At 44.3% G+C, this 27,178-nt stretch overlaps 2 protein-coding genes and 1 pseudogene across 2 annotated transcripts; 2 read left to right on the top strand and 1 right to left on the bottom strand.

The window, feature by feature from the left end:
* Positions 1 to 1,655: 1,655 nt before the first annotated feature.
* On the top strand, positions 1,656 to 4,240 carry LOC6607591 (annotated as a pseudogene).
* Positions 4,241 to 4,541: 301 nt separating this feature from the next.
* On the top strand, positions 4,542 to 7,232 carry LOC6607590 (nose resistant to fluoxetine protein 6). The gene is made up of 9 exons (XM_002032323.2): positions 4,542 to 4,828; positions 4,893 to 5,259; positions 5,311 to 5,384; positions 5,446 to 5,648; positions 5,713 to 5,825; positions 5,889 to 6,099; positions 6,159 to 6,340; positions 6,403 to 6,868; positions 6,936 to 7,232. The coding sequence occupies exons 1-9, from the start codon at positions 4,558 to 4,560 to the stop codon at positions 7,134 to 7,136; spliced, it is 2,088 nt and encodes a 695-aa protein (XP_002032359.1). The 5' UTR covers positions 4,542 to 4,557; the 3' UTR covers positions 7,137 to 7,232.
* Positions 7,233 to 14,193: 6,961 nt separating this feature from the next.
* Positions 14,194 to 26,737, bottom strand: LOC6607589. Its single transcript, XM_002032322.2, has 6 exons — positions 26,301 to 26,737; positions 20,161 to 20,840; positions 19,830 to 19,965; positions 18,097 to 18,230; positions 15,462 to 15,690; positions 14,194 to 15,381 (listed from the first exon to the last, which is right to left on the bottom strand). Exons 1-6 carry the CDS (start codon positions 26,353 to 26,355, stop codon positions 15,275 to 15,277), a joined length of 1,341 nt encoding a protein of 446 aa, XP_002032358.1. The 5' UTR covers positions 26,356 to 26,737; the 3' UTR covers positions 14,194 to 15,274.
* Positions 26,738 to 27,178: the final 441 nt, after the last annotated feature.

The raw sequence follows: 27,178 nt of genomic DNA, 5'->3' as shown, positions 1-27,178 counted from the left end.
TAACAACCGTCTAGATGTCTCCCAAAATTTCTTCTAATGGTGCGGGCATCTGAACCAAAAGCTTATCATCGGCTTTATTTAAGAATCGTTAAATATGATTTCTAAATAAATTTCTTTTAAATTTGAAGAGCCTATAAAAACCAATATAGCCAATGGCATTTCCCTAGCACATAAATGTCTAAGCTACTAGAAATCATTGTTTACGTTCTATTGGGGTGTCAAATTGGCCACCTGTTCGTCACTTGGACAACTGTTAATGTCATAGATTACGTGTTATCAGCGATTTTCGTATCTATTAAACGGTACACACCTTGGCAATTTTTTTTAGCAAGACCGTAAGTGGTACTTGTACTTAATAATTCTTCCTATTGGAATACTTTGACAGCTGTGCGTGCCTTTTACCTTACCAATTTATTATATGTTATGCCTCCTTGCTGGGTGTAATAACAATATTTCAATAAATTGATAAAAATAGTTACAGTTCCTCTATTTTCAACGATACAAACTGATTACAGCTTTCTGTCGAACTCAATGAAAAAGTACCTAATCGATAACCATTTTTAGTCTAATCACTCACTTGAATAAATTTCTGTTGAAATTATAAAGAGGCCATAAATAAAATCCTGAGAAACGAAGTAAGTCTTTTGCGGAGTCATTATGGCTTAAACACCAGTAATAATGAATATAATATAAATCAGTATTTAGGTTAGGTCACTAAATCATCTATTTAAGGGTACTTCCGCTGCTAAGAAATTCTGATAATACATAGCTATTTTACTATTTAGTGTATGTGGCAGTTTTAATCGGTATGTGGGCGTTTAAGTGGAGGGTGATCCAAGTTAAAGAATAACAAGAAAAATATCAACAATATTAATCAAGGAAAATATCAACACATTTTTAAAAGTAAAGGCGTGGCGTGGGTGGCTTCTGGGCGTGTCAGTTTTGGTGGGAATGGCAACTACGGGAAACAAACGGCTGCTTCTATGTCTCAGTATACTTAATCTCTACTTTCTGGATTTATAGTTCCTCAGATGAAGGCGTTCATACTTACGGTCAGACGGACATTGGCAGATTGCATTGGCTTATGCTCTTGATCAGGAATATCTATACTTCAAAAGTTACGAAACGCTTCCTTCCACCTGATACATTCCTTTCCTAGGATCAAATATGGTATACCCATTTACTTAACGCTTATCGGGTATATTAAAAGATCTGTTCAAATCGTTACAGCCTGGTTTCCTCAAAAAATGAGATTATAGGACTGATATCCTGTTGCACACCATTCGGTGAAATCTTTTTTGAACGAATTCTAAATAAAATACGGCTTAATCGTTTTACATGTTTAACCTGGCGACAATAGTTATACCCAGCAGTTGCCAGATGCATCCAAACTTTATATACCATGAACCTATTCTAAGTTAAATCAAAGGCAGTATAATCAGGAAGACACATAATGTGTCTATGAACATAACGTAAGAATAAGATTGGGACCATGTGAACTAAATACTGCTGTACGTGTTTTCAAAGGTAACAGGGTAGTAATATTCGAGTCTCCACTTAAAAAGTCAACCTTGACCTTATCGCATTCAATACTTATCGCTTGTATATAAAGCCTCACGATTTGGACAGAGACCATTAATAGCGATTCAGTTAGCATGGTTAAAATTCTCAGTTTCATTTTGCTTGGTGCGCTTGTGCTCATCGGCGCCATACAGTCTGAGGACAGAAGTGTCCTGGAAGAATACCAGCGTCTGAGGAAGCTCAAGCCGTTGGGTATTGAGTTTGCAGATTACTTTCAAAATGTAACGCTAAATGAATTGAGCCTGTTTGACTCGCGATTGCCCACAGAGGCGGATCTTCTGTGCGTCAAAGACTTAACTAAGCTTGTCTCGGCTCTTCAAGGTGGACAATATTGGGCAATCAAAAGTAAGTTAACAGTTCATAATAAGAGATTGGAAAGAAGATCATTTGTGATTTACATTCAGTGATTGACGCATGGGGAGGCATACCATCTGGTATTTTCACGGGAAACGTGTATGACTTGGGAAATTTCGACGAGTGCATCAATATCAAGAAGGACGGCATACGTGGAAAATACTGCTTTTTAGACGTTTCACCCGCGAAAATACTGGGAGTTCAGAGTTCATTAGCCGGAATATTGAAAATGAAAACGGCTACATGCTTTCCGGCTTCCTGTTCGGCCACTCACATGAACAAGTTTGTGGGTACAATTTTAAAAAAGATACTAAATGTGAATATGCCCAGTACAGCCATGAGTATCAGTGATGATTCTTGCCAAACAGCCGAACGCGAGCCCTGGAATGGACTAACGATTTTAACAATGTAAGAATGTTGGAAATTTAATTGATGTGCCTTCTAATCAATTCTGATTACAGAGTCATACTGTCAGTGATGGGCGTAATCGTGGCTATAGCTACGTTGTACGATTACTTTTTGGTCAAGAGTCAGGGTAAGTGAGTGTTTATAGTACTACATCTTTAGCATAAAATAATACATTAACGTATCCTTACATCACAGATCAACTTCACACGGCTGTCAAGTTGTTTTCAGCCAGAGCCAACTCTCGTTCGCTTTTCCGCATTGTGGTAAACCAATCAAACCCGAATGTAATTGAATGCCTTCACGGAATTCGGTGTATGTCCCTTTTCTGGGTGGTTTGGATTCATCAGTATGATAACGTATTTTCTGCGCCAAACATTAATCGATTTAGTTTCCTTTCGGTAAGTAAAATTTCATTTTTTCAAATGAATATTTCATATTTTTTTAATATTTAATTGATCTTATTTTTCTAGTGGCTACAAACGCCTTTCACAATGTTTTTTCTGGAGGGAAATTTTTCAGTCGATTCATTTTTCTTTATCGGAGGTTTCTTGGTTTCATTAAATGCACTGGGAACAATGGAAAAGTACGTTCTTAACTTATCTCCTGGAAAGAAAAATTTAATTAAGAATTTGCATACCCTTTCAGAAACAAAGGCAGAATGAATGTTCCAAGAATGTATATACGTCGTTTCATCCGCATTTTTCCTATTCTGGCCATGTCTATTCTGGTCTACACGCAACTTACAGGTGTGTTGGGGGATGGGCCACTTTTCAAGGGCGGATATAGTAAGAAAGCATCATGTGCAAAAACTTGGTACATGACCTTGCTCTTCGTTGTTAATTTCGCAAATGATATGGTAAGTGAAAACTGATGTTTAATATATAGTTATTTGATGACGTCTATGATCCCAAACCGGAATATTTTAGTGCCTAGATCATACCTGGTACTTGGCGGTGGAGATGCAGCTCTTCCTCATATCTCCTATCCTGCTATTTGCTCTTTATAAATGGGGCAAGAAGGCTGCTGCTGCTATCGCCGTTCTAATAGTTCTGCTATCTGGATGTCTGTTTGCCACCATGATGGTTAACCACTATTCTATAGAGAGGTAAGATAACAAAACATAGTTTTGTCCGAAAACTGAAAAACTTGATTACCATATATATATTATTATATTATTATATTATATTTCACAGCCTTGACTTTTCCTTGCAAAAGAAAACGTATTTCTACACCCATACTCACGCGGCTCCGTGGCTCACTTCGCACTGTATCCAAAACTTGAGTCGGGAAAGCCTTGGCTAATGACCACCCTAGAAGTGTCATCTTATTACACCCTTACCCGTGTGGGCTGGCCCTTGGCAGTTGGTTGGGTGGTCTTCGCCTGCATGCAAGGACACGGCGGGATGGCCAACACTTTTCTCTCCTCTCCCCTGTGGCAACCTATTTCCAAATTATCATATTCCATCTATATATGGCACAGTTTCATCCAGGAAATAAACAAACGAATTTGTAGAACAAATACGTACTTCTCCAATTACCAAGTGGTAAGTCAACAGGTATTTTCACACTGATAAGAATTATTTCGATCCCATTATCATTTTTCAGATGCTTAATTTCTGGTCAACCATTGGATTCACTGTGCTTTTTTCCTATCTCCTGTACTTGCTTATTGAGGCGCCTATTGGTGGACTTGACCTCTTTTTACGCCCAAAAAAGAAATCACCAGTGGAGATTAAGCCGATGACGGACTCAGACCGAGTGGGCGAAGGCCATGTACATGATGTTGACTCAAGTAACCAAAGAGAACTGGAAGGTACTAAATCATGTGCTGACCAACTCACTGAAAAGTCTCAATAAAATCAGCAATAAATATCTTTATTAATTCAAATTCCGAAAACCATGTGACTCTTTAATCCGCCTGCCTAACATTTATTCAAAGGTGCATAAAAGCTATTGTCACGTGCACGATAAGGTTGTTTCAAATAATAGAGATTTCGTTTGCTTAATCTTACCAAGTATCTATTGATACTATCTTTTAAAAGAATTGATTAAAGTTACCTGCAAAGATTGGCTTATCAGGCGTTTTCCATTGAACTTATTAAGAAATGACTAATGTCACTGATGGTGTTTGTAGACGGTGCTTATCTCTTTTTAATTCGCATATAAAAGGGGTTCCAAGTTCGCTGAGAAACCATTAGTAAGAGTTAAGTCAGCATGGCTAACATAGTCGGAGTAATTTTCCTTTGCGGGCTTGCCGTCATCAGTGCCGGACGCGTGGCTGACGAGGATGTCCTGTTAGATTTCCAACGCGTCAGGCAACTCAGAGGACTTGCCCTTAATTTTGTTGGTCAAGTAAAGGATTTTGATGTTAAGGAAATAAGCACCCTGGACTCCCGAGTGCCAAGTCAGGAGGACATGCTGTGTCTAAGTGATTTGACTGCGCTTATGACTGGACTTCAAAGTGGCCAGTACTGGGCACTGAAAAGTAAGTGAACTTTGAACCGAAACCGAGTCCTCATTTAATGGCCGTATTATTTGTATTACGCCAGTGCTCGATTCCTGGGGTTCCATACCATCTGGTCTACTTACGGGAAACATGTTCGACCTGGGAAACTTCGACGAGTGCCTCAAAATCAATCACGGAGTCAGCCTGGGCAGAACTATCCAAGGAAAGTACTGCTTTCTTTCAGTGTCTCCCACCCAAGCTCTGGGAGTCCAGGGCTCGATCATCGGGAGTTTTAAGACTGCCACTTGCCTACCGGCATCCTGCTCGGCAACTCAGATGAACACGTTTGTGAGTATGGTGGCGAAACAACTGCTTAACGTCAGTATTCCCAGCTCGGCCATGAGTATCAGCGAATCCAGTTGTCAAACTAGTGAAAGTGTACCATGGGACGGACTCACCATTTTTATGATGTAAGTGCGCAGACATTGTAATCAGCTCTCGGCTAATGCTTCTGATCACAGAGTGATCTTATCGTTAATGGGCTCTTTAGTGGCTTTGTTTACCTTGTGGGACTACTGTCTGGGGAAGAATCAGGGTGAGTAAACAAAATCTTATCGATCCGATTCAAATTTCACAATGCTTATTAAACTTTCCAGACCAGCTTCCCACCATTGTAAAAGTGTTTTCGGCCAGGGTCAATTCTCGTGCTCTCTTTCGCATTGTAGAGGTCAACTCTAGTCCAAATGTGATCGATTGCCTTCATGGAATCAGGTGCTTGTCGCTCATGTGGGTGGTCTTCTGCCATCAATATGTTATGGCAGCTCTTGCCTCAAATATCAACATTTTCCATGTCATATCGGTAAGAATATATAAACTTAAATTAATTTGAATTTCATTTAATAATAAAATAATAATTTGTTTAGTGGGAGGAGACACCCTATGCCAGTTTTATTCTGCACGGCTTTTTCTCCGTGGATTCGTTTTTCGTCCTCGGCGGTCTATTGGTGGCGCTCATTCCGTTGCGTATGATGGATAGGTAAGACGACAATTTTACTATGATTTCGACACACCATGATATTGGATTGGATTAAATTCACAGAACCAAAGGTAAACTGAACGTGCCTTTGATGTACCTACATCGCTTGATCCGCATAGTTCCCCTCTTGGCGATAGCCATTGTGATGTATTTAAAACTCATGCCCATCGTAGCTGACGGACCTCGATTTGGCAGTGGGTACTCTGGAAAAGTGGATTGCGAAAATGGTTGGTATTGGACTTTGCTCTTCGTGAATAACTACACCGAAGAAAAGGTAGGTCCTGGTTTGTGCTAATCCCAATCAAAAAGTAATATCTTATCTTTGGACTTCAGTGCCTTGGTCATACTTGGTATCTGTCGGTGGACATGCAGCTGTTCATTATATCGCCGATCATGCTGATCGCGCTCTACAAGTGGGGAAAGAAAGCAGCTGCTGGCATTTTCGTCCTAATCGTTTTACTTTCCGGCTGTCTCTTCGCCACCATAATGGTCAACAAGTACTCCTTGGTGCTTAAGTATATAGATCATGGTTTTATTTTGGTAACCCAGTTTGAAAACAATATTTATATTTGTCTAGGCATTTTTCAATGGATGCACAGAAGGATTTGTATTTTGCTACACATACCCATGCTACGCCTTGGCTGACAGGATTTCTATTTGGCTACATTCTACACTTGAACAGGGGAAAGAAGTTCCAGCTTAGCAAGGTAGTCGCGTGGTCAGGATGGGTTCTTTGCCTGGCCATGATCTTCACCTCGATCTTTGCCCTCTACCCCTACGCCAAGTGGACCGGTCCAGAATTGTCCACCTTTGCGGAGGCTTCCTACTACACTCTCACTAGAGTGGGCTGGTGCATGGCCCTCTGCTGGGTGATCTTTGCTTGCATGAATGGATACGGAGGACTGGCTAATAGTTTCCTCTCCTCCCCGCTTTGGCAACCGCTATCTAGACTATCCTATTCCGTTTACATGTGGCACATGTTCTTCCAGGAAATCAATATCAGAAGCATGCGAACGAATTCATATTTCTCGAACTACACCATTGTAAGTGTTCAAGTGTTCATTTTGGGGTAATAGTTGATACCTTAAACTGTGACCATAATCTTTCTAGATGCTCAACTTCTGGTCCACCTTTGGATTTGCCGTGCTGTTTGCTTATGTGATGCACTTAGTAATTGAGGCGCCTTTTGGTGGTCTCGATTACTTCCTGAGGCCAAAACAAAGATCTCCCCCTCTGGTTAAACAGAAATCCCAGATAGATGACAACGGACACAATCGAGGAGCTCAAAGTAACGACTCCAGCACCTGCTGAAAATTAGTTGTAACAACGATCCTGCATTCCTGATAGTCTTAGTAATTTATATCTTTAATATAAGTAAATAAATGTACATTATTTTTTACCAAGCAACACGGTTGTTTGATTCATTTTCTTAAAGCCGGTTAGTGGTTGGCCAGCTCCTGCCTGAGTAAGACATTTATCTACGACTCCTACGCTTCCGACTGATGGGGCTAGACCCACAGCAGGACCCCTCCCACGCCACTTCTCTGGTTGCATGCCCCGTGTAAATTTAAGCCTGAAAACAAATGGAGAACTTCTTGACTCGCGTCGACTTCGCTTAGCCCGATGCCATAAACTACGTACGACTGCCGTTGCAACTCCAATCGCAACTGCATTCAGGGTTCTGGCCTGGGCCGGCAAAGCGATCTGGCTCCGGATGCGAATTCGAATTCCCACTGCGCATATTTTATGGCAGTTACGCGGCTGGCGGGCAACTTAATTAGTGCCTGCTGGTGCGCTTCGACTCCGGGTCGGGTTCGACTACCGTTTCCATTTCCACTTCCACTTGCACATCCACTTCGATTGCGGCAGGGACAGCTGCAATGCACCTGACATTTAACATTATTACGCGGCGCCTCCGTTGAATACCGACTGAGAATGAGAACGCGAATGAGACTGAGTTGGCGGCCATTACAGGCAGCGCCTTAAAGTGACATTTCGGCGGTGCTCGCGTTTAAGCGGCGTTAAGCTTAATGTGCACCACATTGACACCGCCGCCGGCACACGGAGGCCTACGTGGAATATGGAGCATGGCACATGGAGCCTTGACTCCCAACATTCGGGGACAGTGATGGCAATCCCAGATGCTCAAAAATTGCCAGATTTACTGGTCAAATATCTATAATACCGAATTACTTTAATAATTAATAATCTGAAATTGTTATTGAAAATTAAAGTTAACCCAAAAACAAACTTTATTCATTAACAAACTTTACTATAAAGAAATACAACTGAATTCGAATGTAATGCTCAAACATATTTAATTTTTAGGATGTTTTTAAAGAGTCTTAAAAAGTTGGCAACACTGTGTTCCGTCGGCTCAGTTGCATTAACGTTTTGTGACTGCGCCAAGGGTTGCGTGTTCGATTGCAGTTGCTTGCATTTAATGGGTTAGGGAACACTTCTGTGGGAGGGCCAGGCCACTTACGATTCATTGAATTGCCCCCGAATCTCGACTCCAGTGGGGCACAATTGAAAATCGATCCGCCTTCGTGTCGCTGCTGTTTTCGGTGATGTTTTCGGTGCATCCCTCTTAATGGACAGACGGTCTCTTTTGACCCACAGGGAGGGCGGTATTTGGGCGGCCGTAAGTCTCTGAAATAAGCTGTTGTAATATGCTACGAGAAGGACTCTCCCCAAAGAGAGGTGGCTTTTGACAGGACTTCCAATTAGCAGGAGTCAACTGCTCATGTAAACATTTTCCGATTTAACTTTCGGAATTCTGCCGCTTTGCTAGAGCAAAGAACAAAGTACAAAGAACTTTTGTGCACATTTGTGTTTATTATTGTATAAATCAAAAGATAAAGTTGCACACAGAGTTCCTGTCCCGCCCTCCGCCGTCTCTACTCCTTTGGTAAGCCCGGGATTTGCTTGGTTAGGTTCTCCTGGCCGGACGGGGTATCCTCCGGTTGTTCCATGCACTCCGTGTTCTGTTTGCATGCAGAGGCGCAGTACGTAAACTAAACGGAGAGCACACATACACTTGCATGTGGGAGGCGTGCATGTTTGTGGCATTATAAAATATATCTGGGCACCAACAACAATGGTGGCTCTTTGGGGCTCTGCCCAATTTCAAAGTTCGTAATGGCAAAATGGCGATTTGGCTACCTCTGCTGCTGCTGGCTGGCCCGTTGTTGTTGCCACATTTAAATGCCAAACTTCACCGGACATGCTTCATAGCTCTAATTATACATGCGCCTTCCTTGGAACGCCTTCCGTTATTCGGGCGAAGGAAAAAATACAATATAGCCAAGGAGGACAACAATGGAGCGCTCAGAGCCAGGACTCTCGTTATGGTTATTGTTGTTGCCATTGTTGTTGTTGAGACTGCATTGTTGTTCGGTTTGTTGGCCCCTTGCCAACAGGCAACGCGTCGTATGCGCAATGTGGCCTGCTATTTTTCTAACCACATCTAAGCACACACAGCTATGCCCAAAATAATAGTAGTGGGATGTTTTAAAGAAAATGTGTTATTAAAATTGGGAGTCTATAATATATTTAGAAGTGATTTTTTACATATGTAAATGTTATCAGATACATTCTATTTATTATATTTTTTCATTTTTATTTCTATTATTTTGCACATGACTGCTAAGGGCAAGGGTGTATTGATGTAAGTGTATGGGTGTGGGAGGGAGACAGTGACTTTTGCTTGAGTCAAAACCTCTGGAGAAGTTTGCATGTCTGTTTAGGAATTCAGAGAAAGGAGAGAAGCGAAGGCCCGTCACTCTTTTGATTTGATTAGTACCCACACAAACACAATAAATTTATGTAAATTCTGCCAGCATAAAATATGGCATTAAAACGTAATGTGCAACTCCGGGCACGCAAAACCAAATCGGGGAAAAAATGAAGACATTATGCTCGAGCCAAGATTATAGACTGGCTAATGTGCCGCTGACCCTCGATGACCAGGGCATTACAATGGTCGGGCTAGCATATTTACTCTGCGCTGTTTTTATAAATCACTTCATTGACATTTTTTACGAGGCGTCAAATCGGCGGTCGGGGAGTTTGCTGGCAAACTTTTCGAGAACAAAACATGTCCAAAGTCTGAGAAAATGTCTGAGCCTGCGGGCGGCGTTTGGGGATCGGGACACCCGACCTATGGCCCAAGACCCATAGCCCTTGGCCAAGATTGACGCGCCGCTTACGTGCCATGGAACCATTTGTCTTAGAGCCGCACTTTGCGTGTCTTAATTAGCGCCCCACCACCTTCCACCGGAGGTTTGCATCTCATCCTCCTTCTCCTCATGAAACAACAACCCGAGAAACTTTGCCGACGCTAAGTCTTTAATTTATGTATCCCAGATAAGAGAACACTGATAAGACTATAGATTCTAGGGCCTTGGCCTGTCTTTGCCCTGAGTTATTATTGAAGACGCGACATGCTAATGAACTCGGCTAAGAAATGGGCTCCAAGTGGGTCACAAATGAAAGTTTTATTTCGGGGCAGGAAAAACTTAATTAGCCGTGTTTGTGTTTTACACTTTCTAATTTACTAGTATACATAGCTGCTTCGATACAGATTGAGTAATGGATTTGCATTATAAATACAGCTAATGTAAAGCGCTTTTGACTTATGTGCCACCAAAAACTCTTTTAAATAAGGCCAACGAAAAGTTTCTTGGAAGACTAGTTTAAAATGCAGCACTTAGATTACATGCAACATTTAGTCATTAATTTCTTTAAAGATAATAGCATGACTGGCGTTGAAACTTGTATAATTGGGTCACTATATACGAAATTCCCGCTTACTGAAAAGTATGGTCTAGCTTCGGTGCCCAGAGAAAAGCCGCCTTTGTGTTTTTAATGAAACTTTAAGCCGTCAGCCGCCATTGTCCTGGCCTTCATTGGATATTCGAGGGGTCAGGTGGACAGCTGCCGGCTGATAAAGCCCCGCGAATGCTAATTAAAGCCTCGCACTGCGCTCGAATGTTCCGCCTCTGGCTGAGCGTATGCAAATCGTGTAAATCAGAGAGTTTAGTGCCACTGGCCGTGTCCCACCATAAGCTGCCATATTTAGTTAAGTAATCAGGATTTTTGTGGGAGACAGCCTGGAGGTGGCAGCTGGTTGCCGTTGGCCAATGGGCGTGGCTGGAAGGGGTTCAAATTGTTGACTGGGACAACAAAAGAGTTTTCTAGTTTTCTGCCCAGGAGACTGGGGCTCGGGGCCCCATGTATTTTGTCGATGACTTTGTCCTTTTCCCCCCAGCTGATGTCCGTGTTGGTGCCGGTGGTGGTGTGCTACTTGTAGTTGTGTGTATATTATTATGTCGACAGGACTCCCCCAGTGTCTGAGGACACACTGCCTTGTCCTGCCTTTGTGGCTGGCATGTGGTGCTCGTTAAATGCTAATTGCTGCATACTTGTAACCACTTTATGTGGATGCCTTTGTGCAGGCAACCCCTGTCCCTAACCCCATCCACACCCACACCAGTGAAAAACAAGGCAACCCCGCCCCCAATTGGGTGTCGGGCTAATTGAAACTGTGCACGACCCCTGGGCCCGTCCCCGCATTTGCAGCGAAAACTATTACCACATTTCGCGGCCATCAATCAAAGGCTTAATATCCGCGAGCCTCATGCTCGGTTCCCCTGTCAGTGGAATGAGCTTGTCAGAGCCAGGGAAACGGCACAAAGTGCATCATTCGACCGCTAATTTGGGCCGTAAATAGGAGACCCACTGCAGTTTCCAGCTGACCTGCTGTTGGCCTTTTCGAAACTCTGGTATTCATAACGTAACGAGTCAGTTTCGCATGCAAATGTCACCAGTTGTGCAGACCTAAACGGCTGGGTGGGTGTGGGTGGCTGATAGGTTGGCTCAGTGCAGCAAGATCATGCTGCCATATGTGACCTGTGCGAAGACGAACCCACTCGATTCCGGTTGCCGGCAGTTCGAGAGCTAAACCTCATTAGAAGTGGCCCACTGCTCCTCCTCCACCTCCTCTGAAACTTCTGAACGTGGCAGCTCTCATTTTAGCATTTATCGTTCAGTTCTTCAATGACTAGGCCAACTGGCCATCGGGCCAACGGGCTCTCTTAATTACCGAACATCGGCCAAATGCGTTTTTCTATTGGAAGCTGGTTGAGGCGGGAGTTCATCAGCCTGCGCCTCAATTTGCATAATTTCCAGCCCGGAAGCTCAAGTGCGGCGCTGATTGTGGGGGCTCATGACTTTCATATGCTCGCTGGGTTGGGGGGATGCAACGGCATCCATTTACCCAATTTGTTGGCCAGAATTTATTTGTATAGTCCATGTCAAGGATGCTGATGCTGATGTGATGCCATGGCTCGCGGGCATCGTGGGTGGGCATGAAACACTCGAAATGACGTTACGGCCCGTGTTCGACGGTTGGAGGCTTCGGCTGGCAAAAGGAATCAATATTATGCAAATAGCCAAAGTGGTCAGCCGACCCACAGCCGACCACCCACAGTTCTTCCAGCCATTTCGTTTCTGCATTTCAATCGACGAGAAAATGACGGCAATGGCATATTATTTTGCTGCATTTCATTTCATTCGTTGTGCAATAAAGTGCATTTTGATTTGCCTTTAACAGGCATCGGGAGTGGCATAATAAATTATGCATGGCAATGCATGGACAGTGTGTTAACCTTTGTATCCCATCCAAGCCATCCAAGTTGATTCCCCAAATCAATGCGTAAAACTTTTCATATATATTTAAATTTTCAGCCCTGTCCATAGTGGTCATAAATCGCCATCTGCCACGTGCCCACTGATCACCATCTTTCAGCACCGCCTTTTTGATTAAGTGTCTGCGGCAGGACCCCACCTGGCTCTCCTGCCACGCCCACTTCCTTGGCGGCAAGTTGGCGCTGTCAGAAAGTTCGCTGCACTCATTAATCAGGCCCCGTGTGGAAACTAATTTAATGCAACTTAAATCAAAAGCAATTGTTGTTTTAGCCCGCTGCAATTTAGTCAGCCACTTCCGCACGCACCTCCTTGAAAAGAGGTTGCTGAACTGGGAGGTGGTTGGGTGGTTCGGCGATTCAGGGGTTAGGCGGTCCTGTTTGCCCCATCCAATTGACGCGTCATAATTTCCAACACCATCGCTGTGAGGCTATGACCGCGCCCACTTGAGTGCAAACTAAATTTATCAGCTTGGCAATCGCTGGCAATAAATTTCTACCTCCGCCCCTCCAACAATTCACCGCCCTGTACCAACTGACCACGCCCACTTTTCCGACAAGCCCGAACATATGATGGCTAAGTTGGTGTATTTGAATAAGTGGCAAGTTGTAACACTTCAAAATTCGAAGAGAGCTTCAATTTCTCTGAAAATACATATACCAATTATAAAGGTAAGTCCAAAAATATTTTCAATGAATTTAAGTTGTTTCTTCTGCATTCATTTTCTTTTAAATAATCAAATATTCCTTAAAAAACTTGAAATCCAAGGCCTTTTCTCTCGGTGTAGCAATTCAAACCCATACATTTAAATGGCGTCGCTTATGCAATGCAAGGCACACATAAATCTTGACCAAACTGGCCAAGTGCAGAAGCAGATTAGATTGACCCTGTGGGTGGTGCTGGGTGGTGGTGGTTGGCCAGGTGGTTGGATTTGGTTCGGAAGAGGCATACGCAAGGTAAACAGGATCGCCTGAATTGCCGCGGGCCACGCATGAATACCATTCTGACCCGAACCATTTGCGTGTGACCGCCCTTCGGTTTGCCCTCACCTCCACCCCTAAAAAACAAAAAAATGTTACCCACCTATTCGCGCTTCTCCACTGTTTTTATTTCGGTACTAGCTTTGTGAAAGTTTTTTGCGTGCATTTCTATTTATGTGCCGCGCATAAAGTTTAGTGCGCCGTCAAAATGTTGGCCACGAAGACCAAGAAGGGCAGAAGCCGGGTACAATGGCACATAAAAGGGATCCGAGTTGTGTTAGCCGGCAGCGCCTAAAAGGCTGCACGCAATTTTTTCATTCGCCGCCATTCCGTGCGTGTGTATTTGTGGGAGAGAGTACGTGTGTGTGAGATTGGACGTCTGTGTGCGCGTTGCGGTTTGTTTGCATACAAAATTTGTACGTGTTATTTTAACTTTGCCGCTTTTATGTTCTATATATATAATTTTTTGTATCTTCTTTGTTGGCACTGCAGAGGCAGCCACGATTTTAACACCTCTGCAAACGGGAAGGTGGAAAATGGGAGTGGAGTAACTTTGGTCCTTCAGGTGTTAATGGTTGCTGTACGGACCGTGTGCGTGTAGCAGATAACATTTCCGTATCCGGTTTCGTATCTGTGCGGGAATCTGCCGGTAGCGCGGAAAATAAGAAGACAACTCCGTGTTTGCTTTCACATTTATATTTGTTTAAACACTCTGGGGGGAAAAAGGGGTCTTGTCGTACTCATTTACTGTATACATATACATATCATCATATATAGTAGTTATATCTTTCGGGAGACCTTATCCTTTAGGTACCGCTACATACAGGATGTGGGGAATATTTTCTGGGGGACAGTTCGACTACAACTTAAACACCTAACTTATAGTTCTAGTTTAGCAAAGGTTCTTAACAATACGGATATGACACATATCCGGGTTCTCTTTTATACAGTTCATACAACTAGGATGTGCGGCAACTCAAAGCTTCTCAACTTTAGAGCCATCGGTAATGGATCCATCAACAATATAATTTAATTTCAAGTTCCCTTCTCCCTTACGGACTTAATTTACAAAACTAAATACAATCGGAAATACTTTTCAGAGTCAGGAAGCAAATACTTGCCAGAATCGTAACTAAAAGAGGGGAAAAGAGCACTTTTCCAGCTTACTTTTCCCCATTTGCTTTTTCTTTTTGTTTTTTTGTAATTATGTAGTTTTAGCATCTGTTATGGGAAAGTTTCCAGCTACCATTCGAAATTGATGCCACTCAGACATTATTTGACAAAAGTCCAAAGTTTGCCCTAGACTTTGTCGTTCCATTCAAGTATTTACACAGAAATTACGCACAACGAACCCTCAGCTGGGCTTGATTCGGGAACGATGGGCGGGGATATGTCATATATATATATATGGGATTCGAATTTAGTTACTTAACAATTTTGCTAATTGAATTCTGTGCGTCTCTCTGCGCATGAGTTTACTTTTTCGTTCCGAATGGGATCTGTTTTTAATACTATTTAACTCGTTTCCACTCGCGTTGCTTAATGATTTTTACATGCTATAACACATTTACCCAATTTGTCTGTTTTTCTTTTCCCTTCTCGTCGCCTCTCGTCGCTTAAGAACTAAGGATATTACACTTAAAGTATACAAAATCACCATTTATGCTCTGCAATTGCAATTGAATTGAATTGAATTGAAATGAATGCTTGTTAATTGAATCGAGTCGAATGGGGTGCCATCTGCCATCTTGGCGGTCCGGCTTAGGTCAGCTCCGCGCCAAGTAGCCACTGCCCAGTTCTGGCCAGGATGATGGCGATGGTTAGCGTTCGCAGAAAACTGCTCTCCGAGTGTACAGCCGCACCTTTCACTGTGTGGAAGAAATGGGGCCAAGGGACAGCGAATCGAATTAGTTAGGAGTCGGCAATGGCTCCGTGTCAGGTCACTCACCCAGCAGCATGGCCTCGCGGTTGTCGATGATCCCCGGCCGCCGCTGCAGGACACTCTCCTTGCCACCCTTCCACAGCACCGGCGATATGCTGGCCAGGCACTTGACGCGCATGTCGCCCTCGTGGAAGTGGCGCGGCTCGAGCGGCAGCTGCAGGCCCAATGTCGAGGTGATTAGCCCGTGTTTGTGCACGATGTCGTTGTATTTGTGCAGGTAGTGCTCGTCGAGGATCTGAAAAAAGTTGGACGGGGAGCTTAAATGCTGCACTGAGGAAAAGGCTTTATGAAGATAAATGTTTGTTTTGACTCTTTTGAGTCAACTCGTGGTGTTAATTAAAGTCCGTTTGAATTAAATGTATTCTTCAATTCCGTCTGGTTTTGTCTTTCTTAAATTTCTAATCCTTTTATAGTCTGTTCTAGTATAAGAGCCAAAATTCATGGCATCAGACATAAATGACGTTGCAGTTAAATGCCATTTAATAATTGATTTGTATGAGAAAAGTGATAGCTGTCTTTAATAAACTTCCAAAATTGCAGGGGACAGGCAAATTCTCATTGAAATAAAGACAACTAGTAACTGACAAGGCGAGAGCTGAAAGGCAATGTGAAATGCATTGCTTAATTTACCATGTATATGCTAGGCAAGATATATAAAAACTGCAAGCCTTGCAAAAGTTACAAGACAGCGTTTGAATTTTTCGGAGTTAATTCCCAGTTGCTTGCCGTGTACGAGCGGAATTAAAAGTCTGAATCGGGAGTTTCCTGCCGTCAAGTACTAGAGGTTGACATACGCGGCGTATGAGCAACGAAACGGAAACGGGACCCGCAATGGGTGTGTCTGGAACATGTCTGGCGAATGCTTGAGGGGATGCCTTTGTGCTCCAAGCCGGATTCGGAGTTGGAGTAGCAGCCTCCGTCTTCGTCTACGCCGCCGTCTCCAAGTCCGACTTCCAAGTCCAATGAAGGTTACAATTACAAGAGCTGGATAATTCCTCCCTTTCTGTGTTTGCTGCTGTCAGCAGAGTGCACTGCCTCCACGAGGGGCGGAAGTGGATCGGTGCTCGGTGGGGCGGTGGGGTGCTCGTGGTGTCGAACAAATGGGAAGGGGGCTGCACTTAAACTTGGCTTGAAAAGAAATAAAATCATTTGCCATAAATAAGAAAAATGTGCAGACCTGATAAAAAATGTGAAACGCTCAAATAAATAACTTGAACTTTTCCCTGCTGCTTTTTTTCGATTTGCTTCGAAATTGGGTTCTGCGAGGGTAATCGGAATGGGAATTCGAATTCGGTCTGTCCTCGGGGTATCTGGGCGGGGGGAATTGGTTAGCACTTTGCCAGCGAAATTGTTGCCATTTGTTAGGCGATTGGTTGCCTTTTCCCGAACACTCCGCCATTGTGCCTCGCTTTAAACTTTAAGGGCATAAATTAAAACTGTGAGGTCCGATTGCGATTCCGGTTCCCTGCTGACACAACAAACATGCTAAAAAATGCCGTCAGCTGTCCACAGGACCGCTCCCACGCAAAACACTGGGAAATAGGGAGGTCTGGTCATAAAACGGGGCCACTTTGAATGCCCGGCGCATTCCGGAAACTTTCACCCAAGATGACGCCAAAATTTATTTCCACGCATTTTGCGGCCTGGCCAAAGCTGTTATATTAGAAGTTTTTCGTGGAATTGCGAGAATATTCTTGAGCCCCAACTCAAGATGGACACTTTTATTGTAAATTGCAGGAATGCCTTGCAGGGCAGCGCGTATACGACATGTTGTCGTAGACGGCCAGACAAATGTTATTAAATGAGCTCTACACCATTTCATTGTTCTCCACGCTGGCCCCTATATACATACGTTTGACGGATGCTCGGGTTGAATATGATAGGGTGGTCTTCATTATTCAGGAAGGGTGACGAAAGAGGGATGATTCCAGCTGCCATTGTTGGAAGGCAAATAAACCGGGAATCGTGCCTAATCGCACTTATTGATTTTTCTCGTATTTATACAAAGCGAACGAGAGGCACGAACCATCCGGATTCGAGGATTTGTGGAAGGGGAAGTCAGCATGGTACAATGAACTAACTCGTACCTTAACGCCTCGATTCACACAATTTGAGTGCCATGTAGTCAGCGCCGACGATAAAATGCAGTGCGCCACCCACTCGCCGCCTCTCGATTTTTGTGTTCCGGCCACGGCAGACATGTAACGAGCTTTCGGCCAGATGGATGGCCCAGTACCCAGTACCCCGTTTCAGACCCCCATCCTAAGCCCCATCCTAAGCCCCATCCCCATTCACCCAATATATATGTATACACCTGACGTAACCTACCCTAAGCCCCCGACATCGGGCCATAAAACATGCCAAAGCCAAAAGGGAAGAAAGACCGAAAAATGTATTCGAAGCCTGCCCGTCTACATGAGTTTTGTTCATGAAATTATTTCAACAACCTGCCCAGCTGAGTCCACTTGGCTCCAGGTCCCTTCTCGCTGTCTGCCGCGTTGTTAGAGGCTTAAATATTTACTGTATGCATAATTTCTACATTTTTCCCCCGCTCTTGATTAGCACGGCACCGTTTAGGTGCGGACCCAAAAAAAAAGGGGTGAATGTTGTAACGTTTTATTTGACTAAGGGGGAAACTCACCGACTGCTCATTGACAAACCACTGCAAATGTGAGGCCGGATGCGACTTGCCTGACGTGCAATTTAAATACAAGAATTCGCCGATCTGATACTGATACTGCTGTCCTCTGATGTGTGGTCCATCGCGCGGCAGAACTGAAATGAAGCGGGATGGGGGATACATCAATTATGGATACAAGATTTGCATAAGTAAAATGGGGGATTAATGCCAGATATTATCCCTTCTGATGTTATCTGGCGTAGCTTTGAACTGCGTTCATTTGCTGGCCATTTTCCCATGTTCACATGGCCAAAAGTCCCCCAAACCAGTTACCAATAAATATTTGCTGCGGCTTTCGCCCCTTGGTCGAGTAATTTATTAACAATTTTTCGTGTTGCTTTGCCCGGCAAATATTTACCCAGTACACACACTTCGCTTTTTTTGGGGGCCTTTCCCCCTTTTGCACAGACGATTTCAATGGGATATGCATACAAATATTTTTTCGCTGCTCAAATAGAACATAAAACACACAGATAAACCAACAGCAACAACTGCAATTGCAAAGAGGATTGCGGGGTGGAGTTCTCTGGGTGTTCGGGGACTACACAAAATATGTTGTAAGCGGCCAGACTGCGGAAATATCCATTAAAATGGCATTTTAACTTATAAATCGCTGGCGTGGCCGCCCCGCAGCCCCATTGCCGTTCTACCGTTTTTATATATTCCCTTTTGCCGCTGGCCATTTGGTTTAAGTAAATAAAAATAGTAAAAAACTGTGGGGCAGAGCGGAAAGGAGCAAAGTTTAGCGCGTGTGTAAATCGTTAAAAAATGCTGGGACCCGGCTTGGATTACAAAAATATGCTGTTATGAAACTAAAGCTTATGAATGACTTTTTAAAAGCATTTCCGCCCGCACGGCCCGATAAAGAAAGCCAAAACAAACAACAGCACCAGTCGCATTAGTCGACCAAAGGAAAAAGCCGGCAGAAGCTGCAAAAATAAACTCGATCCGAATCAGAACATATATATGAACATATATGTATGTATTCGTACATGTAGTGGGTGGATGTGTGGGCGAGCTTGTGGAGGAAAGTGGACCGCAGAAATGGTAAACAGAGCCACGAAAAGGCTTTTAAATATTCAATTTAAAACAGCTAAAGCTTTTACCAAAAATAATAAAATAATAGAGGAGAGCGAATGAAGGTCACAGCAGGGATAATTTTATTCGTTTCAGCTCTTAATGCATTTCTCTCACAGCATGAGCGACAGGTTTTAATTTGAGTTTCATTCATTGGCATATTAAAATCCTATTTGTCTTACTTATTTCAACTAGTAATTCCAATAAAATCCCATATCAATTCCCACTCAAGTATTGAGTTCTCTGAGTTCTTAGCCGCTTATTGAAATTCCTTGCAGCTTGAATCAAAAATCTGTGTACAAAATCCATGAATACTATTCACATTGGATTCGGTCTGTATCGAAATGCTGCTGAACAAATAAGCAAACAAGATCCTTCTCTATGATGCCAATAACGACGGAGGTCCTGATTTAAAACCCGCTCCTGCACCCCCCCGCACTTGTCCTGTATTTACGCTCCCAATATTTGCCTGTAATTGATGTGAAATTTTTCGAGCAAACATTTGCTCGGTTGTGTGCTGCTTGCGGGGTGCAACAAATATAATAAAATCGGGGCAGGCAAATGCGGAACGTGACTTCGAATAGATTGGAATTCGCATTCGCAATGGCAGTACTTACACACAATGTCCATCCGCCCCTCGCCCTGCACAGATGAGAAGTTGGGCGCCTCGGCGGACACCTCGCAGCGGTACAATCCGGTCGAGTTGAGCGTCAGTCCGCGCAGCAGAACGCGACTCGCGTCCGAAAGCTCCTCCTGAATAATCAAGAAAATTAACATAGGTAAATATCAACAATGCCTCAAATGTAAATTCTACGGCCAGCAAAAATACACAGTAGCTTAATTTTAGAAAAATAGGATTTAGGAAATGAAATCGGTGCTAAAAATACAATGGCCTTATGGTTTTATTTTGTTTTGAATATTTCTTTTGAATACTTTGGGTGTACTCACAATGACTCGCACACCGTCCACCCGGTAGCTGGTCTTCGGCGGCCGGGCCTTTGGCACGTATCGGTAGAACTCCTCGTTGTCCTTGTACCACTTGATGGCGTACAGGGCTTCGCCTTCCTCGGGCTGCTCCTCCTCGTCCTCGTCCTCCTCCTCCTCGCGATCGTGGCTATCGTCGAAGCTGTCCGCCCGATCGAAATCGGGCATATAGGCCGCCGGACCGCCGTTACTGTTCCCGTTGCTCACGGATACGGATCCGCTGTGGGTACTGGCGCCCACATGGGCGGCGCCCAGATAGCCGGAGGCGGCACTGCCCCGGTAAACACTGTGCCCGTACGGCGACTTCTCTGGCGGAGCTGGCAACTGCTGATGGCTCTGTTGGCTCTGGTACTGACGCATGGCGATGGGATCCCGCTGCCTGGGCCGCTGGCCATGTTGCCGCTGGCTTTGCCGCATCCTGGAGCGGTACGACGACCGTTCGTCCTCCAGCGCATCGCCATCCGGATAGTGGAACTCTCCGGCGTGGGTGTTGTGACCGTGGGCATGGTCCGAGTGGCTCTGCAGACCCGTGATCGTGTGGTGCGTCCGGTTCAGCTCATACTGGCACTCCAGAAAAGCGGACTCGCCACGCAATTTGTAGGCGGGAATGGAGACCTTAATCATGCGCAGGCCAACGGCAAAACCTGTTCAAAAATGAAAATAAATACGTATCGCAATGAAAATGAATTCTGTACATATTTCAATTAATAATATAGTAAAAGTTATAGTTATAGCTCAAAAGCTGCGTTCTCCATTCCAGCAAAACTCTTACTCAATAATGGAGTTACCAATCAGGCGAAAATATTCACCAAAAATATCAAAATAATTTTCTTTATCGCCCAAGATGAAAACGACAAATATTGAAATCAGCGAGACTGGAAAATCAATAAACTGGCAAGTCGCCCGGGGATGCCGAGCGCATATTTGCATAAGAAAAGGGCGCAGGATGCGGGATGCTAGCAAGGATACTCGGCAAGAGCGAAAGGATAGAGTTCAGAGGACCCGCCGGGCAATCGCCAAGGATTACGCTAGTCGCAACAAGGCTAGAGGAAAATTAAAATATTTTCCGCATTGTCCGGGCCGTCAAGACGAGTCAACTTCTTGTAGCTGATGACGAAGCAAATTTTCCGCCTGCCAGCCTGCGCTGGCCAAGTATTTGCATAATTGATTTGTCCTCTGGACTATACCACTAGTCCTGCCCGGCTGCCAGCACAAACAATTATTGTTTTAATTAAAAAGGACCCACGGTTTTGATCGTCAATTGCTTATTTATGAGTAGCGATTCTGAAATATGCAGGCGGTTGGAGGCGGATAAATTGCGGCAGGTGGAATGGACATTGTTCTGGGTGCAGGCTATCTGTTATCCCGTGTCGGCCGGCTCGTAAATATTAATAAATGAGTGCGTAATCGGGCTTAATCCTTTGTGAAATTACAGCACCGCCGAGCCAGGGCCACAATTTATGAAGGCTGGCCGTGTGGCAGCCGAAGGACACCCAGGACGACCAACAGGATATGGGCCGTTTGTACACTTCCTGGCTGTCATTCACTCCCAGAATTACAGAGAATAAATGCTCGGTTTAGCGGTTTATTTTGGCGGAGCTGCTCAGCCAGCGTTAAATTAGAATCGCAGTCGTCATAAATATTTGAATATCTGGCCATTAGGAGCAGGACTCTGCGTCGGCTAATTGGCCATTGGCACTGCCATTGCCAGCTGGCAAAACTTTGGCAGCCGCTTAAAGACGTCAGCAATTGAATGGGATTAAACAGATTGACAGTCTCTGATCTGGGACTTGGCGAACAAAACTTTTCCATTGCAGCACAACTTTTCAGGCACCCAGTCTCACAGGCCCCCGGGAGACCGATTGAAATTGGCAGGACTGAAGCGTGTGGTTGCGGATACTTGATGCTCGTCGAGTGCAGTAAACAATTTTGATTTGCCTAACTCTCATTTAATTACGAGCTGAATTAGATTGCTTTTGATTTGGTCTCAAGAATGCCAGAATTTTGCATTTTAACGTGTTAGCCAGAACTAATTACATTTGGCCATTAATTAGCGCCGGCATTTCAAGTACCTGGCGTGTGGGTGAACACGTTGTTTAATTGGCCAATTTTTATGACAGCGACTTTGATGGACGAGTTGAGGTGCGTCCGCCCCGTTCCACGCCCACCTGCTGATGTCAGTCGGGAAATGGGCTTAATGAAATTAAGCCGCTTGCCGAAAAAACAAAGGCCAGAAACCGACTACTGCAGATGCGATACCATATACTCGTTTGTGTACAAGAAACATGCCAAGACAAAGAGGCCTGTGAAAAGCGGAAAACACATGTCATTTGGGCAATGCTACGGCATGTCTAAATGTTAATTAAAAAACAGCAAAGCCCCAGTCAAAAAACGATGGCTGAATCGCATGGAGAGGAGCAAACAATGGGTGAAAGTTGCATGAGAGCTGATTAAAATTGCCTGCAGGGCGGGCTCCTTTCAAAGAAATGTAGCCGGGGCAAATAAGAGCATTCCCTTCTCGCCAGACAGTCAACTCTGCATTGATAACAGTCAAGTCGAGTCGAGCGACGAAAGCATACGTATACATTCAGATCCGAAATTAAATTACAAGTTGATGTGCTCCGAATGGAATTCCATTTCAATGAGTTTTGTGGAAAAATAAACATTCAACTCGTAAATATGCCACAAGCCCAGCATCTCAGCATTGTCTAAATGCAACGCTGTGTGTCTTTCCTTATGAATGGGGAACCACCGCAATTGTACTGCATTAAGTAAGGATATTCAGGCCTTTTCACATGAAAATAAAAGCTTTTTATGAAAAATCTGTAAAATATAGCCAAAGGGTCTTATCTTCCTGTCTTACAAATAATATTGGCTATATAATGCACTTTAGTTTGCGTTGAAATTAATTCCTGACTTTCTACTCACTGTTTGGCTAATTAAAGGTTTTATTATGTCAGTTCGACGTTGGAATGGTTTCCAAGTTTATTTTATTTTGCCAATTTTTTAAATTGATATTTAAGCAGACAATTTGCACTTCACAGCCATTGAGGCCCGGGGCAAAGACAACAAAGAGCAAAACTTCCAACTGTCTGCCTATCAGCTCGCCTGTCTCAGACTCCCAGCTCGAGTTGACTATCGCTTGCTCCTCCAGAACCTCCGAACCTCCGAACTTGCCAAAATAAAGTTCCATACTTAAATTAGTATGTAAAGTATCCGCAAAGCAACGCGGCGCACTTGATGTAAATTGAATATGCATAAGCCGGAGTCGTGGCAGAAGAAGGGAATATCATTCAGTATGCATGATAATTTCGTTCATTAACGCATATTTAAACAGGGCTAGCTCCCCACTCAGCAAAGCGGGGGGCGTCCCTTTGGGTTGCCCCGCAGCTCACCTGCAGGTTAAATAAGTCCTCCCCCGTTCTGGTCCTCTGAACTTTTCTGGTGTTTAGCATAATTCGATAAAATTGGCAAACAGAACGAGCAGCGGAGAGGGAAACGAACCATACCGTACCAAAGGACAGGAAAGTAGAAAGACAAACAAAGGAGGAGCTAAAATCTCCGGAAAGAGAAAGGTGGAAGGATGGTGGCCCAAGGTAAACTGACCCACAGTGCGTTGCCAAATAGCGCATAATGAAGGCCGCCATTAGGAGATAAAGCTGGCAACAAAAATCGGTTGTACCAGCTTAGTTGCTATCAATGATGGGCGGATGGGGATGGGAATCGGAGTAGGAGGTGTACGAGGAGGAGTGGATCGGTTGAACGGCCCTTAACTTTATACCACTAATGAGTTTGCGCCTTTGCAGCAATTATGCGCCCGCTCGTGGAGGCTGGCAAACTTTGCTATCTGTTAAATCATTTCGCTGGAGAATGTTGGCCCGAACCTGAGAACCAGCCAGAAAGTTGCGAAAAGTGTCAAAAAACTGGAAGGCACAACAAGGACGCCAGTGAGGCTGCCATTGATAGTGGGCTGCCAGCCAAGTTGGAGCGGCGGCTCATTAAGGGCGTATTTCTTATTTGTGGCGTCTAGACTTCATTAAAAACTCTGACGTTCGCTTTTGGCTCGCACATTTTTCGTTCTGCCGCTAGCCGCTTGCCGTGGTTTGATGAATATTTATTGTGGCATTGACAGCTTAAACTCCGCTTAATGTTGTTCATTAAATGCGTTTAAAAAACAATTATTGCGGCCACGAGTTGCGGGGCTCGGCGGGTGTTGGACGCTAGGCGCTTGGCCTTGTGCTAAATACGCAAACAATTATATTAAAAAAATAAAACATCAAGAGAGAGAAATGCAAACGGGGGTCTGAAAAAAAGAACCTAGACGAAATTGTAATGAAAAAGCCTTTGGGATAGTTTTAGTTTAGTTTGCGCAGTAACCGAGCAACAACAAAGGCTATCCTTGCATCGGGCGAAACAAGAACAATGCGGCGCAAAAAAGTATGCAACAGTTTTTGAAAGGCCTGCAGAGAGAGTGAAAGAGGACGAAAGTACTCATACGCCCCGTTGCCACTGCGCGATTGCGTGTGCACTTTTTTTGTTTCGCTGTTGTTGTTTGCAGGCACCACAAGCGACAACGGCCAACAAAAAACAGAAACAGCATGCAAATCTGTTCAAGCGCTTCTGATGTATTCAAGTTGACACAAATCTGGCGCAAATCCTTGCACACATACACACACACATTCTCGCAGGCAAAATGGCCACTCCACCCTAAGCGACACTGACAAGGCGAACTAACACCAACACACACACATGCAATGGTGAGACAGGCAACAAAACATTTATGAATAAAATAGAAACAACACGAGCAGCAGCGACAGCAACTGACGAGCGAGAAACGAGCAAATTAAAATCAAAATAACCGTAGGTGATGAGCCAACAGAAAGGGAAGGGAGGGGCGTAGTGGAAAAGGAAAGTCGGGCAAGGAAAAGGGAAACGGGAAATGGAAAAGGGGAGAGCGAGGGAAAAACAGTTGCTGAGCTGGCGTGTAATTGAAAAGAGAAATAACAATGGCGGCAAGGCAATGGCAATGGCGCAACATGTAAACGGTCGTTGTCCCACACGGCGTATGCGCAATATTTGATCACACGGCCAGGGACTCATTTGTGGCCACTTTGAGTTGAGCGAAAATGCAAGAAATATTACGATTGCCAGGAAGCTGGCGGAAGACGTGTGCCTCACGTTCCACAAACAATTTGCAAAAGTTTTCCCTTATTATTTCAGCTGATCGAATCGAATTGCGAGCGTCTGCAGTTTGCCCTTCGGAAATCGATTGCCATGTTTTGCACTCTAGGTGCGATTACCTATTTGCAAAATGAAATGGAATTTATGGGGAACACCCGCTGCTTCGCTCCGCTCCCTTCGTGCGTCATTGGCGTTTAATACGTGTGAGTGATTTCCCCGGGGGGTTAGCATGCAGCTGGCAGCCGGAAAACCAGAAAAGCAACGCCGGAAAAGTGCAGAGCCCAAGAACTGCGTCTGTCAAGTCACGTTCACGCGGCTGCACTTGACAGATGCATATGCGAATGAGTATGGAAATGGAGCCAACTTCGACCCCAGCGAAAATTGACAGCTCACTCGGCGGGCTGGCTGGGTGCTGAAACCTGGGAAATTAAGCCCCGGGAAATTCTATTAAAAAAATTATCATGTTTATTTAAAATAAAGCGAGAATTGCCGCTCCAAGTGGCGGCTTTATGTCTGTGGGTGCTGTGGGTGGCCTGACCCACTCATTTGTATGCGCTCCGCATGCGGCACACAAGAAAAATAACTGAAATAAGTGAAACGAGCGGGTCGTCAGCGGGGATTCGGATGGGTTGGCTTGGATGGGTGGCTCGGAGTGTATATATGAGGATTAGTGGGCGGTTATGCCCTTTTTTTCGGGCTGCCAACACGCACACAGAGTTACATATGTGCGTTTGGGTGTTAAAACGCCACAAGTGACTTTGTCGAGCAGTTACAATTTGCTTTTTATTGACCTGCAAGGTGTCGACACGCGCAGGCATTGAACTGGAAATGCTGGGGAAAATCACCCATTCAGCTCCCTCGGCCCACTCAACTGACTGAAACCAACCCAGGCGCCAAATGGCATTGAACACTTTTGCACTCACCTTGCAGCAAACAGCAAATGAACACAATGATTCGTGTATCGTTTGTGTATTTCATGTTTATCGCATAATATGTAATCCTTGGCGAAACAATAACGGAGCCTGGTATGATGATGATGATGCTCGGGAGAATGGAAATCCGCTGGCGGAAAACTTTTCTGTGGATTCCTTCTTCTCTACCGCTCTCTTTCGGTCTTGGCGGTTTCTTGTGCTGATTTAAGCGCTTTTTCCCCGTCGCGTTTTCCCATTTATTGTTGCTTGATAGGACTTAGCTCGGTTTGTGTGTTCTCTGCGTATTACTTTCAGAAACTTTTCGCATAAACTTCCAGCCTGTTGCCATTAATAGTTGGCTCGATCCGTTGGCCAGGGACAAGTGCTGCGGCAGTCTCATGTGTTCCGGCTGCAGGCAGCTTATTAAACTGGGTTTTGTCTCACTAGTGCAGCCTGCAAAGAAGATCACAATAAATGGGATTTAATAAAGTTTGATTTCCCTGGTAAAGGTAAAGTTATCCTAATTGTGGTGGGCCCCCTTCCTGTAGACTACAATTCCAGCGGAGGCCATCCTTTCATGGTGCCATTTCCCACAAAAAGTTCCCTTATCAATTTGTCCTGGATTCTGTCTGGTTTATCATTTCTCATCAGGTCGGGGCACAAACAAGGGAGCCTAGGAATAATTCTCAATCAAATGACATTGTTTCGCTATCTGTTTCTCTTTCTGCAAATGACAGTAACCTCAATTTGGCCATCAGCAAATGATTTCGGTGACCGGAATCTAGAGACAATTTATTGATTGTGCCCATTGTTTCCTGGTTAGCCATGGAAGTGGAATGGCAAATGCAAAGGGAAATGGAAACTCATTACATAACACTCCCATCAGCATT

This window comes from Drosophila sechellia, chromosome 3R, assembly GCF_004382195.2.
Source record: "Drosophila sechellia strain sech25 chromosome 3R, ASM438219v1, whole genome shotgun sequence".
Classification (NCBI taxonomy): domain Eukaryota; kingdom Metazoa; phylum Arthropoda; class Insecta; order Diptera; family Drosophilidae; genus Drosophila; species Drosophila sechellia.
This window is presented reverse-complemented; position numbering and strand designations above follow the sequence as displayed.